At 37.3% G+C, this 19,654-nt stretch overlaps 1 protein-coding gene across 2 annotated transcripts in view; it reads right to left on the bottom strand.

The window, feature by feature from the left end:
- Positions 1–9,586: 9,586 nt before the first annotated feature.
- Positions 9,587–19,654, bottom strand: part of LOC137129196 (CD166 antigen homolog A-like) — a 37,256-nt gene continuing 27,188 nt past the window's right edge. The window contains exons 7-16 of one of the 2 annotated variants that reach the window (XM_067508128.1): positions 17,949–18,073; positions 17,669–17,801; positions 17,224–17,336; positions 17,002–17,128; positions 16,120–16,241; positions 13,392–13,524; positions 12,249–12,278; positions 11,686–11,797; positions 11,147–11,278; positions 9,587–11,050 (exon numbers count right to left, since the gene is read on the bottom strand). In XM_067508128.1, the coding sequence (XP_067364229.1) occupies positions 11,176–11,278; positions 11,686–11,797; positions 12,249–12,278; positions 13,392–13,524; positions 16,120–16,241; positions 17,002–17,128; positions 17,224–17,336; positions 17,669–17,801; positions 17,949–18,073 (998 nt within the window). In that variant the 3' untranslated portion in view covers positions 9,587–11,050; positions 11,147–11,175. The remainder of the gene's footprint in view (positions 11,051–11,146; positions 11,279–11,685; positions 11,798–12,248; positions 12,279–13,391; positions 13,525–16,119; positions 16,242–17,001; positions 17,129–17,223; positions 17,337–17,668; positions 17,802–17,948; positions 18,074–19,654) is intronic. The other variant, XM_067508129.1, reaches the window with a different exon arrangement.

Raw genomic sequence — 19,654 nt, 5'->3', positions numbered from 1 at the left:
TGCCATGGCAACTGTCAATCAAAAAACGAAGTACCCGGATGCACGAATGACGAATAAAATCTAACTGGCCAGAATTACAGGACACACATGATTTCAGTGGTGTCCCTGTCTGTCTCTTTAACCGTGTTTGCCCTGTTGCTACCAGCCGGCAGAGATCATATAATGTCAGACTGTGTTTATTTTTACAATTGGAAACCATTTGCGATACATTCTCTCACAGTGAGGAGGTCGGTTTTTTCTAAGTGTCGGTCCATTGTCCACACTTTATCTTTCCTTCCTTATTTCAATTATTTTAATTAGAGTACTATTGCATTTCTATTGAATTTTACCTGCTGATATAATACCACACCATAATATTTTTCTTTTTCTTTATGTTCCAGCAATGTGTATATATTTTCATTTAAATACTATATTTCTCTTTTTTTTCTTTTTCTTTCTTTTTCTACATATTTTCTATTTAGCCCAGTCATGTTACATATCTTTTTGAGTTAGTGTTTGTCTTGTCTTGGGTTTTCTGAAGAGGGTTCGATCTTTTTTTACCTTTTCTCCTTTGCCAGTAATAAAATTCCGGAGGCAAAATGCTAAATCTCTTATTTATTTATTCTTTTAGGTTTATTAGTATTACATCGACTAGAATATAAAAATACTGGAAAGAGTGAATAAAATACCCACTAGAAGTTTAAATGTTTGAGTGTAAAGTCTCCACTGGTTGCTAACATTCCCATATTCCCAAAAATAAATACATACAGACTCATATTTTCAGGAATAACATTTAATCAATTGTTTCATTAATTATTTGTTTTTTAATTATTTGTTTGAGCATTTCTTTGAAGTTATGTGTTCTTAAGGTAAAATATACCAGGGTGCCAAAAATATTTTACAAATATAGGAGGTACAAGTTTACTTAATGATTTTTTTTTGTAAACAGTGTTTTACTTTCACTGTATTTTCTTAATATTAGTTTCAAATTTAGTATGCAAACCTCACCGCCAGGCCTCACCTCATGAAAAGAGCTGTTATGTAATTCGAGAGGCTGTATTAGGGCAACTGGGAAGTTTTAGGAGGAACAGCTACAGAATTACGTGCTGCAAAACATCACCTTAAAACCCACTGACAATACTTCACTTGATGTGAGCCCTTATGTGAAAATATCCTACATTTTTTAAAAACACTGTTATACATTATCGTTAAGAAAGAAGCAAACAAATACCATCACTTTTTAGAACAGAGCGTTTCATTTGTATAATTCACAGACGGTTTTCAGACACGGCTTTCTATTTTAAAAAAAAACCTAAAATGATAGGGATGAAATGAGACATTTGGCTATTAGTGTTTTTATTTATTTGTCCCCATATATATTTATTTTATATATAATGTCCCCAAACATTGACTCAGAATAAGTGATGAGAGGTAGTCACAGTCAATCAGTCAAACACATTACACAGTTTATCTGAAGCCATGTGAAGTTTACTGTCTTTTTTTCATAAAATACTCTTTGACAGTGAAAAACACAGAGTATTTTTAGTTTAAGAGATATTGTATGTGTCTAACTCCTATACCTCAAGCCTCTGGTAAACCTTAGATTACATTTGTGCACAGAAACAGTGGGAATACAGCAAGACCATAGATGGATAACTAAACATGCCCAGAGGCCCAAGAGGTCAAGGGTCCATGGGCCAGAGCCTCTAAAGGTATTGTTCATGTTTCTTGTTGAAAGAACTCATCCAAAAGAGATGCAAAACAACCACAGAAAGATGCAAAATTACTCAAAAATGGTTATGGACAACCTGACACTATCCAAACAGGAGAGAAATGACAAAACACAAAATGTCCAGAAATATAAACTCACTTTCAAAAAAACAAAAGTAAAATGACCAAATTACAAGAAAAAAAAAATAAGAAAGGGTAAGGGGCCCTTCCTTGGCTCTACCTAGGGTCATATTCTCTCATATTGCATCCATAATCTCTGCCACAAATGAGCAGAGGACTGTTGGTTTGGAGACAAACTTGAAAAAATATTACGCCAGGACACTTCCTTATATGTGATAAAGCAACTATTAATTAGTTTTATATTCCAGTTTAATTTGTGACCTGCCACGTGTATTTCCTTTTGGAAGAAGGCCGGTCTTTCATTCTCCAAATGTCAAGATTTAGGGGGAAAAAAAAAAGAGTGGCGGCTGTAATCTGAACAGTGCATCACCGTTTGGTGCCTGGGGCTGCATAGCTTCAGGCTGGTCAGAGTGCCCATAGTGAGCCCTGTACATATTGTGGCTGAGAAAGTTAGCTTATGCTACAGGTCAGGTCGCAGGTCTTAAATGGGTCAAGTGAAGTGTGGATTTGATTTCCAGACAAGTGCAAGTAATGGATTCTTTCTGGTACCAAGCTTTGCAGGTGTGCGGCAGGTTCAGTGCAAAATTTGACCCATGCAGGACTCTGATGTCCCATAATGCAATGCACTGTACAGTAACTAGCAGTAAAGATTATTTATATTATATATTTATATTAGTTATTATAAATTTCGTGGTATTTAAATATAAATATTGTAGAAAAGGATAACAGTGTAGAAATTGAGTAGCCAAACTTTGGTCCTGGGTTTCCCCCTGACGATGTCATGAAAACCATCCTTGCTGGTTTATTTGTAGTCAGAGGAATCTGTTGTAATATGTTGTTCTATCGATTCCTTAAGTGATGTATTAATTAATGTGTTTTTAATCCTGTGTGTTTTTAGTCATTTGATGAATATTAAATATTGGAAATTTGCTGTGTTTTTGGCCACTTTGTGCCCTTTTTAGTTGTTGAGTGCCCGTTTTGGGTAGTTTTGGCACATTGCTCTTATTTCTTAAGTCATTCTGTGTCTTTTTGGGGTCGTGTATCTCTTTGTGGTAATTTTGTGTCTTATAACTGAACTCAGGAATAATTAATAGTAACTTCAGAAGCTCTGGCCCATGGCCCCCTCACTTCTTGGGCCCTGGACCTGTGCCCAGTAGGCCCATTCAATAATACATCCATGAATATGAGTAGGATTTTATAGAAGCAAAATGGTTTTACACAATGTGGTGGAAGAGCAGGCAATTGTACTTGTGCAAAGGTTCAAGGATGTGAGTAATGTGAGTAAAATCCAGGGCAAACTATATAATAACAGTTTGAATGTTACAGTTTGAATTTTCAAAACTGGCTGACATTTTAGAAAAGTCGATAAACATGTATATTCCAGCAGCAGACAAGTTAAATGACAACCAAGGCACTATGTGCAAAAACCTGTCAAAGGAGCTGAGAAAGTGGGATTGAATGTTCATATAGCGAGGTTGTAAATGAGTCAAGTGAATCAGATGCAGATGCTTAGAAAGAGTGAGTTTGGTACTTAGGGGATTTGCTGCAGGTGGACAGGTAGAAAGATTGAGGAAGGACCAGGTGAGTCAGTGAGTGCAGGATGAGAAGAGGCAAGATGGAGAGTCTGAGGACATCTGTTGGTTGAATAAGGAAATGACAAACTTACAGAGAGTCTTCTGGACCTGTTTCGCTACTGTCGCTCACAAGTTGTTTAAATCAACACTTTACACACTAGGTTTTTCCAGTTTACATCAACCTCATTGAGCATATGGATGCAACTTACCTGTGTAGCTTTTTGAGCTATAGCTCATTGCAATGACTCAGAACTTTGTCAATATACATTTCTGTTGTGTTAGCAGGTCACTCTGCTTCACTTATAAAAATGAATAGTATATACATCAAGCCTGCTTTATTTGTTGTTGCTTTTTATACAGTGTAGTGTCATTCAAATAGCTTTGCAGACAACAAGCTAATAATAAGAGTATATATAAACATTCAAAATATGAACAAGTAAAAATAAAAACAATAAAATAGATAAAAATAGATACAACAGATAAACAATTAGAAGAAATGAAACAGAAAAACATTTAAAAGCAATTAATCCAACAAAAGAAATGATTGAATAAATGTATTTCTATAGATATCAGCCCTTTTAACTATTCTCGTTTTTGTCCTGCACTTTTTAACTAAAAGCTGGGTTCTGTACTGACTATACCGGTTTAAAAGATGATAAGAAACTCAAAAACTGGAAGTAATTAATGTCACAACATATTGTATTCTTACTTTAATGAAAAACATTGTTTTTACTAAAAACAATGTTTTTATTACTGTACTGCATTAGATTTTATTCATTTTTTTCATAGTGTTTAAACACAAAAAAGCTAAATACTGAAAATTATGAAGTGAAAATACGGAATGTGTGTTCACTTCAAATAAAAAAAAATAAAATATGTAAAAACTTTGTGAAACACATTTGCAAGAAAAACTTCTGTTGTGCTAAGAAGGAGCTGATGAACATCGAGTGGATCCAAGTTTCATTAGACACATCTTAGCAATTGAGAAAAAAACGTAATAGAAGCAATTTAGATACATAACAGATATGTAAATTCATCCATTCAGCCGCTCCAAATAAAAAGGCTGACCCAGCACTATCTGGGTAGAAACTTGAAAAAGGTTCCAGTCACAAGACCCAAAAGAGCCCCCAAGGGGTCATGTGGTAAGAACAAAATATTTGTCATCCAGTGGCAATGGAATATTAGTCTGTGCACACTGATTGGCAAACTAAGGGCACAGATTTCTTTTTTGTTTCGGGTCAAAAATTGACCATCCACCGCAAACTGACTGCTGTCCTGGGGAGCATAAAAACATTATAGAAGAAGGAAATTCAGACATAGAAAAGCTTTTAGTGCGTTTGCATTTAATGTCTATACTGGTGCTTTAACTGGTGTAAATGAAGTAGCTCTTAGTATATAGTTTAAATACAAGCCACAACTGTGCAAAAAAACGTTCAGTTCTGGCAGAGAAAACCTAAAAGATATTGGCTTTTATCACTTTTTGGACAAGAGAAAAATAGATTTTACAGGTTATACTAGCCCTTTGATGAAGAATACGAGATGGTTTGTAGTTCATGGCAAAAAGCAGAACAAATACACTGACTCATTAGAAATCATTTTTTATTCTGCATTATTGAGTTATGACAAGACAGACATTCACTTGTACCATGGGGATACGAGTTGTGTCTATGTGTTGTGTCTATGCTTCTGTGCATGCTCGCTGCAGACAATTTGTATCGAAGTATTTCAATGCCAAACGCTCTGAGAGTGCACAAGCCTAATTTGGATAGCTCAGCGTTTGCAGAGTCAGATTTGTGCACATGATTCTGACCATGTGCTCACTCGTTTGTGTATGTGCTATCTCTGTTTTCCCTGCTTGTGTTTGGCAACCACGCGAGCCCCTCAGAAGCTTCGTAAATACCTGGACCCACAAGACACCCTGACCGAGACACTTAACCTGCATGTGATGTGACTCTCAAGGTGTACTACATACTGTTAGTATAAGAGTACCCTGCAGTGTTAACCCAGACCAACATCTAGACATAACAGTCATATTTTAAAACCCCATTTAAAACCAGAGTGGGGCAGAGGATCATAATTTATCTGCATTGCAGAGATATCACCATGCTTACGATAAAATGATCCTACCCATGTGTGGGAAAAATATAACACCCGACTTGGCAAACCCCCCAGTCCTTCATTTCTTCTTTATTTTTAACTTCGTTATAATTTTGTCTTTTGTTATTGTTCCTTTAATTTTTCCATCCATTTTCCAACAACAAACAGTACAAGAAAAATTAGGTTTTTAGACTAAAAAAAAAATGTTTAAGTCTATGTAGGCATTGTTTCAGTCACCTTTTCCTGACCCATTTCAACATATATTGTGGTTGGTTCCACCAGACTGTTTGAATATATTGCTTATCAAAGTTGCAAAAGTCTAGTGTGTGAAGTGTTGAATCATTTATATTGTGAAATGCCACTGCAGTAATGGCATTTACTGTTGCCTTCTTACCTGGATACATCAATAGCGTATATCTGAGTTAAGGTTTTAGCTGAAAGGAATACTTCAACTCAAAAAATAATTTCTTTTGTTGTTTATTTGTGTTGTTTTAGTTGAGTTCACAATTACAAAACATCACATTCTTACCAGATTACAGATGAAGCCCAAGCTTGAAAAGACTTACTGCATGTTTCTCCTTTACATTTCTGAACCCATTTTCCTTTTTGTGTGACTTCGGGCATGAAGTACCATTGGGTCAACTACCTTTTAGCTGCTAAAAAGCTATAGTTAAAAAGGGTATTTTATGTGGAGTTTCTCTGAGTGAGCGATAAATCAGGGGAGTGACTGACCACACATTGTAACCTGTAGTCCACTGCAGCAGCTGTAGACCTTTGTATTTATTCAATACTATTTACTTTTTGAAAATTAAAGGCTGGACTACGTTTGAAGTAACTTTGAACGGTGCTTTAAACCACATGTGTAGGCTACACAGATTTTGCCTCCGTGTGCTCACACTGGAAGGGTAAAAAAGGCCCATAATGTGGTGAAATTGGATGACTTAAATAAGGGTAAGCAAATAGAAGATCGAGTTGAATGAGAACAAAGCGGAAAAAGCCCAAAGTGATGTGTACTTAAGAAAAGGGGGTTTGCCCTTTGTGACAATGCTGCATTCATGAGCCCAATCCAGCCCAGCAATTTGCTTGTGCTAATAAGTACTGTATTTACCTGGCTGCTGGTGGACTTCACTAAATTGTGTTCCTCTAACAGACATAATTACTCTGAAATTAGTTCTAGTTTAGCTGTTATTAGTGACAATGATCCTGGATAAATATTAAATAATTTAAATGGTAACTGGCCTTATACTTATATAGCACTTTTTCTACCTATCGCTACTCAAAGTGCTTTGCACTACTTCTTATTTACCCAGCTTGGTGGACATCCACTCTTCCTGCGCCCCCGTCGCATAATTTAGGATTATGTAAAGTCTAAGACAACTCATAACCTTGTGTGAGAAAAACGTTTCAGTCTACTTTAATACATATTAACATGCACCATCTTGTAATCATTCATGATCAAAACCAGATGTAACTAAAGTAAAAGTTGAACACTGAAGATACAAAGAATGTGTATAAGTACTGCTTCTGCTTTTGCCTGTGTCTGGTCAGGTACTACTTAATACTTTGGATGTTGATTTGTTTATAGTGTTAAACCTTTTTATATTGTATCATAAGTGATGACTGTATATATAACTGTTATATGTGTGCAGTTTTTTGAATTCAGTGAGTCATTTCAATTCACTGATTTTTGTAAATACAAAGACGTGTTTAAACTGAATGATCATATTGGTGTATGCATACATTGTAATAATAACCCTTAGGGTTAGTACCACCAGGGCTACTAAAATTGTGACTATCTTTAATGTTTAAATGCTATTTAGCAACAAAAAGAGCCAAAAGCTACACATTCAAGTATTTAGGTTTTCAGGTTACTACACACAGTGTATAACATCATGTTTCTCCCAGCTAATGCTGGTGTTTTGTGCCTTTTAACCACACTAAATCACATGAATTCCACCTTAAATAGATATGTAGGCTTTCACATTTGTGCAGCAGTTACTGCTGTAAATGTAGTATACTTTAGTTACTGTCACATTACTGTTACAAAATTGCATCAAAAATCTGAAGTGTGAGTTCAAGAAAAACATAATTCATGTCTCTACTTTGCAGAGTATGTGACACTAAGCTCTCTTTTGCCTTCCCTGTATTAAAATACCTCTACCTCCTAGCTCAAAAAAAAAAAAAAAAAAAAAAAAACTCCTGATGAAATCACTTGGAAGACTTTCAGATGATGTCATTTCTGGAGAAGCGAGTCGACCAAGACTACAACCTCTGCAACCCGATGACGACTGAAAGAAATACTCCAGGTGATGTCATCCTAACCAGTTTGGCAGCAAGAAGCTAAGGACTATTTTAGCAAATGCACCTTGTATTTATTAAATAATCAACAAATCATTAAATAATAATGTCATAGCACACCCCAAATTAGAAGCACAGGAAGCCTACTGAAAATCTGTGAAGTTGCCCTTTAAAGCCTACAGTAAAATAGTTGTCTTAAAATCAGAAACTGCTCTTAATTTAAGTAAATTAATTTACTAAATTTTGACTTTAATTATTTGTGATATTCTAACGAAGAAAATTGATATGGTAACAGTAAACATAATTTCAGTTGCTTTTTAGTCATTTCTGAACTTTAATAAAACATGTCCTTACATAACTTACCTCTTGCTTTTGCATCCAAACTTCAGGTTTCACTTGTGCTCAAACCCACAAACACACATCCATCCATCCATTATCTGTCACCACTTATCCTGTTTGGGTCATGGAGCCTATCCCAGCTGTCTTCGGGCAAGAGGTGGGGTCCACAGAGAGACATACACAGACAGACAACCACTCACACTTATGGGCAATTTTATATTCACCAATTAACCAAACATGCATGTTTTTGGACTGATGGTGATAACCCACGGAAGCACGGGGGGAATATACAACTTCCACACAGAAAGCCACGGTCAACCAAGATGCAAACCCACCCCCTTCTAGCTGTGAGGCGGCAGCACTAACCACACACACACGTACAGTACATAGAGTCCAGCTGCATGTTACAGTATACTACTTAACCACAGGATGGCAGCAGGAGCTCAGTTGGTTTGTATGCAAGCTTCTGCAAATGCATGCATCCATTGGACAACATTCAAACACTTTGCATTTACACATTTATTTTAGATTGGCCAAAGTGACATACCAGCTGAGTAAAATCAGATTAAGTAATATTAAATAACAGGAATGACAGATCATGAACAGTGGCTACCACTTTCTCTTGCGTTAAGGGAGTGGAAACGCTTGTGAAACTGGCTGATTCATGGGATTGTCTAATAAATGTTTTTAAATTGTGTCAAATGGAAATGATATTGCGAGCAATGATCTTTAATAACAACCTTGTGGTTTACAAAGGGAAAGATCAGATTACAGAAAAGGTCAGAGAAGAGTTTATTTTTTGTTGCCAGCCTGACATGTTGTGTAGGAACATCCTGTTCATCCTAAGCAGCATTTTAATGTTGCACCTGATTTAAATTTGAAACACTTTTTGCTGTGTAGTCTATTATAAGAAATGCATGAAATTAAAATTAAAAATAAATAAATTTAATTGAATGTATACTCTGTATGTAAAAGTGTTGTACTGGTAACCAAAGCTTTGAAAAGTATTATATATTTACTCTAAATGTGGAGACTACATTTCAAGAATACTTTTAATACATTTACTCCTGCACGATGAGTTATTTACATTATATACTAATAGGACACAAAAAGTAGAACATCCCAGAAGTAATACATGTGTAACGTAAAAAAAATAAAAAATGTAACCTTAACTGTGTTGCTCTTTATTTCAAAGGGTAATCAGATAAAAAGCACAAAATCATTATTAAAATTCAGTGGACATAGCTTGTTCAAATGTACACTTTATTTTAAACAAAAGTACAAAAACGAACATCAGGTATTTACAGTCCTTGCGTGGCAATGTTCACTTTCTTTGGTCATTCTTCCAATTTGATGGTGTGACACAAGTTAGGCAACAAACAGCAGCTCGGAAGTCTGAAAATATCACATGCTGAATCTATGATTCAAGCAAATGCTGAGCAACCGACTGATGACAAATCATTTTTATTGAGCAAATCTGCAAGCAATTTCTTAATAGCTTGAATCCAAGATCATGTGACAATTATTCAATTTGCCTACCAGGATATTTCATCCTGTACAATATAAATAGCAAAAAAAGGTAAAATCACACACTTCACAATTACATCCTGGTCTCGATACATTTCCAGATTTAGTAAATGCTGTAAAAGGACCAAAACTGTGACATGTACAGCTGCACATATTCCGTTGTATTCTACACAAATTTGACATGAAAACATAAACCCTAATGCACATCGCGTACTGAAGCAATTACAGGTAGATTTTTTAAAAGAAGGCAAATGCATAATGGCTACTCTGAGACATTTTGGAACATCATGTACATCCAGTGTTCTTGATCAGAAAACAATGCCAAAGTTACGTTGTAAACAATCATATGACAACACAGGTGGAGCACAAGCTGAGGATTTTGCTCACAGCCTTGACAGATCAAACGAAACATGGTTTCATTGCTGCAGGCTCAAGGACATTTTCTTGGGAAAAGCATAAAAACAAAGAAAGGCTTCAGGTGAAACAATGTCTGCAGCCAAACTGAAGCCAATACGTGAACTGAATTATGCTTTGACGTTCTCTAAACAATCTACCTGGTTGGGTTATAGAGCGGTTATGGTAATTGTACAGTATCATTGAAAAAAGAGACAAAGACAAACTAAGTTGCTCACATTTTCTCCCCTGGATTCTTTGCAAAGAAGTACACACATTCAAAGAAACCAAAAAATAAAAATCATGTAACACCTAAGAACTGTGTGGCACATTCCCTACTTTCGCCAGCAATGCAACATGTAAATCATATCACCATCAATAACTAAGGCAGAGTATTTAATATACACATAACCCTTTCTGAATTCCATCATGGTTCCAACATTTTTTTAATGCCTGAATGAACAAACTATAAATCCAATGTACAAATCAACACATATAGTGCACTGATGCTGAAGGCTGAAGACGGTGATGACGAGAAACTAAGAAGTGACGGCGGTGATGTCTTTCAGTCCCCTGCTGTGTCTCCAAGGGCCCGAGAGTTGAATGTTGACTAATGCAGGCCTACACATCCTTACAGCAAAGGCAACTGGTCTAGTCGTAATACTTGCATCAACTAACAAAGCCAAACAAATCAGCATTTTCTCAATTTTCCAAGTTCCATTCTAGCAAACAGGAATTTCATAGCAGACAAGTTTACACATGTATCAGTAGTGCAGACAAATTATGTATATCACATACAATTTCCATTCTTTTTTTTTTTTAGGAATGGAGGTGTGAAGGGTTAAGGGTCTGAGAGGGGGTGTTTGGATATGCCTTTTAGTAAAATTCTTCCTGAAACCAAATCCAAACTGTCTAGCCCAATGTACACTTGTTTTTTCATCCCCCCCGAAACACAGAGTTGAAGTGAAATGTGCAAAAGTTCCATATTCTCACTGGAAATAAAAACAAAACATCAAAAACCATGTTATTTGAAAGGAATTACTTTGTTAATCATTCTTTAGGCAAGTGATGGAAGTGTTGTTCTCTACCTTCCACATTCCCATAGGTTGCTGTTTCTTTACACCTCAGCTTTTTGACTGTTCTCTTCCACTTTTTCCTCTAGTTTCTTCTCCTCCTCAGAAGACCCGTTCTCCTTCTCACCAGTCTTCCAGCTGCCTTGTCTGTCGGGAATAAAAACTGTTAAGCTATAATGCTGCAAATGTTTGTATCTTCACTTGTTTTGGTGCCATCAGGTCGTTGGCTTAGCATCAAAGGCTACAAAGTGGTGACTTCCCGTAGGTTTGTCACTGTGAATTTGTAAGGCAACCACCCAGGAAGTCACTGTGCCCAGCAAAGAAATAATCCTGCATATAACACCTAATACCACAACCTGTTGCTCTTACAGTGGGAGGCCACTGTTTTCACTTTAGATGCTAAGTTACTCCTCTGGCTTTGGCTTCATATTACAACATAAACTCATACAAACCACCAATGTTCACACACAGCTTTTGACAACAGAGAAAATTTGTGAAAATACAGGTCATTTCAACATTATTATTTAAATTTGAGGACAGAGTATTGCACTAACTTGGATTTCTTCATGTAGACGCAGCCCACCAGGCCCACAACAACGGTTGCGACGAGGAGGCTGACTACTACTCCAACCACCAACTTGGTTTGGTCATTTTCGTCTGACTGGTCTGTAACAAAGATAAAACAGAAACATTAAAAACCTTAGAGGCACATTTCAGGACGAAACTCCAGTCTGAATTGATTTGAATACAAGGAAATTAGATTCAATAAATGCATTGATGAATGGACACATCCACGCTGTACATGGTTATGACTCATTGAGTTAAATGTTAATGACAAATATGCTCAGTTTAGGACTCTTCATCAGCCAAATGGATTAATGCACAATGTTGACATATTGCCAGGATGCTGGTAGCTCCATTCCTCTCAGTCCTTCATATATGTTTTTCATGAACAGAAGCACTGATTTTCCAGTAGTACAGTCCTACGTGATGTTTAAGGCAAATATTTGATAAAGACCCTTCTTTCAGTGAGCAGCACTTGATTCCCCCACAGTCTTTGCTCACCACCCCTTCCCTCCCACTGTCTCTTACAAGCAAGAAGACCGCTACAACTTACCTTGTTTATCCATTCTCACCTCCTCAAATACTGAAATCAGATATAAAATGAAATTACCGTCCAAACAAAAGGAAAAATTATGTCCAGAAGAATGACTACGCTACTTCTATTCTACTTTTGCATGCAATTCAAAGAGGGAACAGATCAAATCCAGCATCCCAACACAGGCACGCACACTGAGCGAGGAAGGAAAGCCAGGTGAAATGCTGACCCAAACACACAGGAATGAGTAAGCAAGAAAGCAACGGAAGATATTAACACAGCACACTCTAGGACAACAGTGTATACAACATGTTAAAACACATGCATCAATTATGTTTCAATGGTGTTAGTCAAATTTGGACGTTCACTCAGTGATGAATAAAAAGCAAGCAACCATCAACAAAACAAAATAGAGTTAATCGCTGAAAAGCAACTTTAGTGTAGCTACTAATTCACACATAATGTGTTTTTAATGTTTTTCTCACTTTTAATCACTTACCTTTTTCAAATTTCTGTCTTATTTATGTTCTTAGCATATGTTACTTTCTTACATCCGCAACTGTTTACATTTGTTTTGGCCTAATAAAGTTTCATATGTTCCTGAGCTCAGTGAGAGTTTACCTAATTAGATATACAGTTCAATCATTTTGAAATTGGAAAAATAGTAAAATACAAACAAATTGTCAAACATGTTCATTAAAAATCGAAGTTAATTTTAAACAAACACATCAAAGGGGATGCAAACTTTTGCACAAATTAAATTTTCAGAATTTTATTTTACTTTACATCCTCTTACATGTCGGGGGATTCAAAGCTAACCCTAAACCTTGCATAATAACTAAGCCCATTCAGCTGATACAAATGTTCTATCATCATCAGAAGTAACTAAAAAAGGTCAGGGAGTGTATATAAAAAGTTATATCAAAATAATGACATTTATATTAGTGCAAAAGTTTGCATTCTTATTATACTTCCTTCCTTGTTATCCTTATTGCACCACATTATCCTTTTTCCATCAACATTATGTAACATGCAGACAAAAAGGGTTAGTGAGCAGAGTAGAAAAAGCATCTACAAAGGTAGATTATGAATTAGGTTTCAGAAAAAATAAGAAGTGGAGAGAGCAGTGAGTCCAAATCAGTACCCCCACTTTGTACTTACAGGATGATACTTTTAAAGTTTTGGTATCTGTGCCAAAGTCATTAGTCACTGAACAAGTGACGGTGAGATTTGCAGTAGGCACAACTGTGATCTTGTGTGTTATCTTTCCATTCATGAAGGGGCTCTCGTCAAACTGAATAGGAAACAAAGAAACACAAACGTTAGCATTGAAACGTCCCCTGTGGTTGCATTTAGGTAGAACGGTTTCAGTACCACCAGGGGGCGATGCGGCACTAATGCCCAGGCCTTTCCATGACAAAGACACACCATGTGTACCTCCGGGATATAGACACTTGAGACTCAGAGGAAAACCCCAGACACAAAGACAAACTGCCAACACCCTTTTCCCTTCCTCTACATATACAAGAGTATGTTGCAATTTTGCATTACTGAGCCTGTGTTCAAGTTGTACATTATTCTCGGTGTGAATAGACTTTAAAGCATGTAATGAGAGAAGGAAAAAGAAACTTTGACTAAAATTTAAAAATATGTGCTATCTTCAGAAAACATTGTTATTCAGTAAAAGAGCTTTGTGCTCCTTTAGAACTGATTAGATATTGACACAGTTTTAGGTTTTGAGGTTTGATAGTGGCTGAACAAGGTTGAAAAGAACTGAACCATCCCACACACACACACACACACACACACACACACACACCATCAGGTTCATATGTAATTCACACAGTTTCATCGAGTGGCTCTGCTATCAGTGTGCACGCAGGTAGAGCACAGAAACAATGAAGGGAAAAAAGGTCCGTTTAAAAAAAAATAGATAATTTCTGTCTCCATGACAGACTGGAGCATAATACTGTGTTTTGAGCTGTAGAAAAAAAGACATCTATTTGTTGGAAACACTGAGGATAACCACCTAGAAATGTTTGCACCATTTAAGTAAAAACATGTGACAGCTGGGGAAAATACTAACCCTGCAAACATTTGTGCACAAACCAGGTTGCATTCACTTATTCTCCAGTAGTGGGTCAGCAGCATAAAGGGTCTCAGGGCCAAGATAAAACCAGTGTTCTTTTGTTTTGCCCCTTACAGGAATCCAGGGAGAGGAGGCTTAAAGAGGCTGCCTGCATTTGGTTACACCTTTACATCTCTGGTGATGCTATTCATTGGTTTGATGTGAGGAAAACACTGCCATGATATTTAAACAACCATATGAGCAGCTCAGTGGTTTGTCTCTACTATTCAAAGAACCGTTAATAGTTCCTGTAGCAGTGCAAGCAAGTAAGTGGATTTTTAGAAGTCCACACACCAAAATAGCTCTGTATAATCCCAAAGTGTACGCTGGTGTAGTTCCAAATGATGCAAAAACTGGTCTCCATTCACCTGCTGCAGATAGGAATAATTCTGGTTACCTTAGATGCTGCTGCCTAAAGATGTCACTCCATCTGTTACTGCAGAAAAAACCTGTTGCCATCTTACATACGAACACTATTACCAGAATTTCTATGACAACCAGTTTCATTTTACCAGCAAAACAGTGACTACTTTTAAGACAGAAATCTAGACAAAACCTCTTTAAGTTGATTCTTGGTTTTATGGCTTGATGTCTTTAATCTCTCAAAAAATGACACTGATGCAATGGTTCAGTTACTGAAATTAGGCACATTGTCAAACTTAATATGCTTGCACAATTTCTAGGTTTTGCAGGGATTACTTCCAGCAAAAATATGGCCTCTGCAATACACTTTATAAAGGAGTACTGCTATGTTAGATGTTCTTTAAATTTATCTTGCTGCTGATTTTCATGAAATAAAAACTGTTTTGATTTATAGTTCATTCTTTCAGTAATGGACCTTCACTGTATTTAATGCTGCAGTATGAAATTCTCTAAATAGCTTTTAGAAGAAACACGCAACAAAACTTGTAGAAAGGTGCAGATGTATCTATTTGGAATCTGTTGCTGATTTCAGTTTAAGTTGCATATTTTATCTTTAATTACCTCCCTCACCATATGGGAGTTTGGCTCGTCAATGGTGAAACCCACCATTCGTGCCCTGTATTCCATGCTTAAGGGCTCTGAGGTTGGTAATGGTTAATTGTGCTGCAAACAAATAAACAATTTTCTCTCGTGTTGTATGTTCTGTCTAGAAAAAAATTCAAAATGTGCTTGTTCACACTACTTTAATGCAAAAAAGGGGATTTATATGGTCTGACCTGTAATATTGGCATTGTGCACCAAACAAACTCAAATGCATGGACACGGGAAAGAAGCACTGCATTTGTAAGACCATGTGTCTACAGTGTGTATTTTTGTGGGCTTGATCTGCACCCACTAAAACTCTGGGAAGGACACAACAAATACACCTAAACGCCAGTAAGTATACCTGCACTTTATCTTCTACATTACACAAAATGTGACTGGTAACTATGTCTATTCAGCAATACCAAGGTGTGAGACCTCTAAATATTAATCCAAATTTCAATAGCCTATGCATAATATAACAATACTGAGTACAGATGTATCATTTAAATGCACACATTTAAGCTCCTATTTTAGTTAGTGTGTGTGACTGAAGAATTCCCACATTTACAACACTATGGAGGAATGCAAAGAAGTGTGTTGGCTGAGAGGAAGAAAGAATCCTCTGCAATCACAATGAATAAATGTATGTTTAGTTATATGAAATCGATGGGTTTGATCTTCACAAATTACAATAACTCATATCGTGTAATTCTGATAGGGGGGGTAATACTTTAGGTGTGTGAGTGTGCATACCGAGGTGCCATTGATGCTCCAGGTCACAGCCGGCTTTGGGGAACCTTCAGCCTCACAAATCAGGACCTTATGCTGGCCGTCTATGCCGCGCTGTTTGGACAGCCGTCTGATAACTGGAGCACCTGCAACAGGACTTACGTCTTCAGATATGTCTGAATGAGACAATGTCATGTTGCATTTCATCCATGGACATAAAAGAACTATATTTCATCAGATTTGGGAAGTGCTCATTCCCTTTTCGCCAAGAGTTAGATGAGAAGAAGACCGATACCACTCTGTCTTTGCTGTGTAACTTTAACAATGGATGATGGAGCTGCTTGAATAGCCATATAATGGCTGCTGTATCCAGGTTAGCAATTGTTAGCCTTTAACTTACAAACACGGATCCCAGTAGGACAGTACTGTGTGTACCACAGTTGTAATAAGTCAATATATACAGTATAGCATCACAATTTTTGTACAAATCCGCCATCTTGGGACTTCAAAGTTAGGGTTGATGTGGTTCCACCAATTTTCCTGTTTGGAAATTTTGACTTCAGGAGAGAACCAACCTAAAATTGAACACTCCACAAACATGCTAACCAACAGCTATCTGTAGCTAGCTTAGCACAAAGCCTGGATACAGCTGGCCTGACTCTGGTCGAAATTACTCAAATCTGCCTACACTCCCTAAATTCTGTTATATATATCTGTTTAATACACATTGCAAAAAGCTTAATACTAAGTTAGGACTGTATTTAAGTCCCTGTTCTGGGCTGTTTCTGTAAAGGTTAGTTTTGATAGTGGATGTTTGAAAAAATATGGACAGATCACCATTTTAACAGATTTGATGGAAGGCTAATCCTTAGTGTCTCCCAAACTAACTTTCCTTTAAGTTCTTACCTTCCACAACCAGGTCAAAAGAACCCGTTTGGCTCAGGAGCCCCATTGTCACCGTGCACACATAATGGCCAGAGTCTGAGAATGTCAGCTTGGTAAACTTAGGCTGCTTGTCCAGCTTGACATTATCCTGAATACAATGAAAAGCATATCAACACTGTTAATAACAGGCACAAAGGTTTCTCCACTAATGCAGGCCTTGGTATATAAAAGATGGCTTTTTACCTTTGTCCAGGAGACCTTTACCTCCCCAGAAGCATGAGTCTGGAGATTTAGATCCAAGGCCTCACCAACACTCTTGACAATATTCCCAGAAAGGTTTAAATTGATGTCTAAGTCTAAAAGGAGAACAGGATGGGTTGAATGAGGGTTGAAATGCCTGTTGTTAACTATACAGCCTTGCTCTCGCCTCACAGCCCTGCAGATGCAGCTTGTTAGAGGCAGTGCGGTTCACACAACACTTTTCTGCACAAAGCACAAGGGGACAGGTAGGCCAGCAAGAAGAGATATTAGCCCTGTCTTTTCTCTAGCAAAGCTTTTCTCGTCTCAGGCAACAAATAAGATTACGGGTAGAAAGAGAGAAATTACACTCACAATGATGCTGGAGCGTGCCATAATTGCAGTAATTTCAAAATTTCAAGTTGCACAAAATAAGGTTTTGGCTTCTTACAGTTGACGGTGATGAATGCAGATGCTACCAACGCGGGGTTGTCAGTGAGAGAGCATTTGTATTCGCCGGTGGCGTCACGCGAGACATTTGTGATGGTGTAGGTATTTGTGTTTTCCATCCTCACAGACTCTCCCTTCAAACGCATACAATAGCAGGTAATTAATTAAAGGACATTTTTATCAACGAATAATAATGAGTATAATCATAAATCTTAAGCTAAAAAAAAGTAATTAAAACCAATACATTTCTGTTTTCCGTCAGAAACTGATGCGTATATTACCTTAAGGTGGAAGGTAAAGCTGGTAGGAGGAGGGTTACCATCTGCCACACACTTCAGACTCACATTGTCCCCTTCTACAAGAGGGTCCTGGGCAATGACCTGGAGGATGATGTTCTCTGTGGAGTCTGTGAAGAAAATGAGAGATAGAAAGTTAAAGGGAGGGGGGGGGGGCACATGTGATCGTGTAACAAGTGGAGCATGTGCCCCCAACAGCTGATGGCAGGGGCTGCAAGACCTGCTGTGCCAGTACGCTACAGAGAGCTCTAACTTTCTGTCTCAACATTTGTTATGACCAACTTCAAAATCCTGCAAAGGAGACGGCTGACTTGCAGTCGGAAGCACTCGACCAAAGAATCCTTTCAAAGCTCAATGTTTCTGCTCCATCTGAGACAAACTCTTTACATTACTTGTAAGAAAGTGTTCCAGCATTGATAGATTCTACTTTAAAGGCAGGTAACGTCAATATTTAATGCTGGATTCTGTACAAATCCCACTACAGAGCCCACACCTCATTTTTCAAACGTCACCATTAAAAGGGGCCGTTCCTGGTGTTTGTCTTAGCTGGAAGCAAAAGAGTTATAGATAAATATGTTCATGTAGTTGCTGCTGGTGTAGTCCTGATAAACCCACAGAGAAACAATGTAATTTTAAAAAAAGTCATATTGAAAACATTTGGAAGCAGTTTTACCTTTTTTTTGGGACATTTTATAAAGAAAAATCACATTAGAATCAGTAGAAACACATGCACATTAATTAATGTATCAAAGAATTCAAAACCGCACTACTAATTTTGATACATGAATTTTTATGTGGAAAATCTTAACCACATCCATCTGGTGTAGGAAAGTTTGTTGAATGAGATTTTCAAAAGGTGAAAATAAACATCTGCTGCAACAATGCTGCGACAGATTTTTTTCCAACTTTTTTATATAAGCTTCCTTACAACAAGCAAAACACATTTCATTCCTTAAGGTCTTTCCTGAAGGGTCTACATTTTGATCTCTACCCAAATACCCAAAAGGACATACTCTGTCATCTTAGGTATTTTGGCCACTATGTACTGAGGTTTCATTTAATATGAACACAACCAAGTACGTGAGAAAAGACTCACGCATCTGTGCTAACAATTAGATGGGCTATGGGTTGATACCACTCTCTTATCTGTCTGTTAGGGTTATGAGATGCCAAGGTGATGGTCTGCCATCAGTATTAGCAGCCTAGTTTAGCAAGTGTGTCTCGCACCATCTGCAACAGTTAGATGGTTTTTTGGTGACTTTTCAACTTATTCGACATTTAGTATTGGCATTGGTCCCATCAGTGAGACAGACCACTCTGACTTAGCGAATCAATGAACCAGAGGTGACCACTTTAGCAATGTCAGTATAATTTTAAACTTATTATCATACAGATCCTTAATAAACATAGGGATGTTGGTTCTAAACTGTCTGGGGTGAGGCCCCAGTGCTGTAAAAATGGTAAGATCATGCTGCTTTGTTTCTACATGGTCCCAGGTCTTCTGTTTCCTCTTTCTCTCATGCATAACCGGGATGCTACATGTTTGTTCTCTTTGTGATGTGTTCAAGTGCCACTCTTTGCCCAGACAAAAGGAAATGTGAGACTAGTGGCTGTTCTTTGTTGCCACTAGTTCTTTAATGTCGGCTTACGGTCAGCTTGTCGTAATATGGTCACCAGAAATGGGGAAGCAA

The sequence above is a fragment of the Channa argus genome, chromosome 6, assembly GCF_033026475.1.
Source record: "Channa argus isolate prfri chromosome 6, Channa argus male v1.0, whole genome shotgun sequence".
Classification (NCBI taxonomy): Eukaryota; Metazoa; Chordata; class Actinopteri; order Anabantiformes; family Channidae; genus Channa; species Channa argus.
The sequence above is the reverse complement of the archived record's forward strand: the minus strand, read 5'-3'. Positions and strand labels throughout refer to the sequence as shown.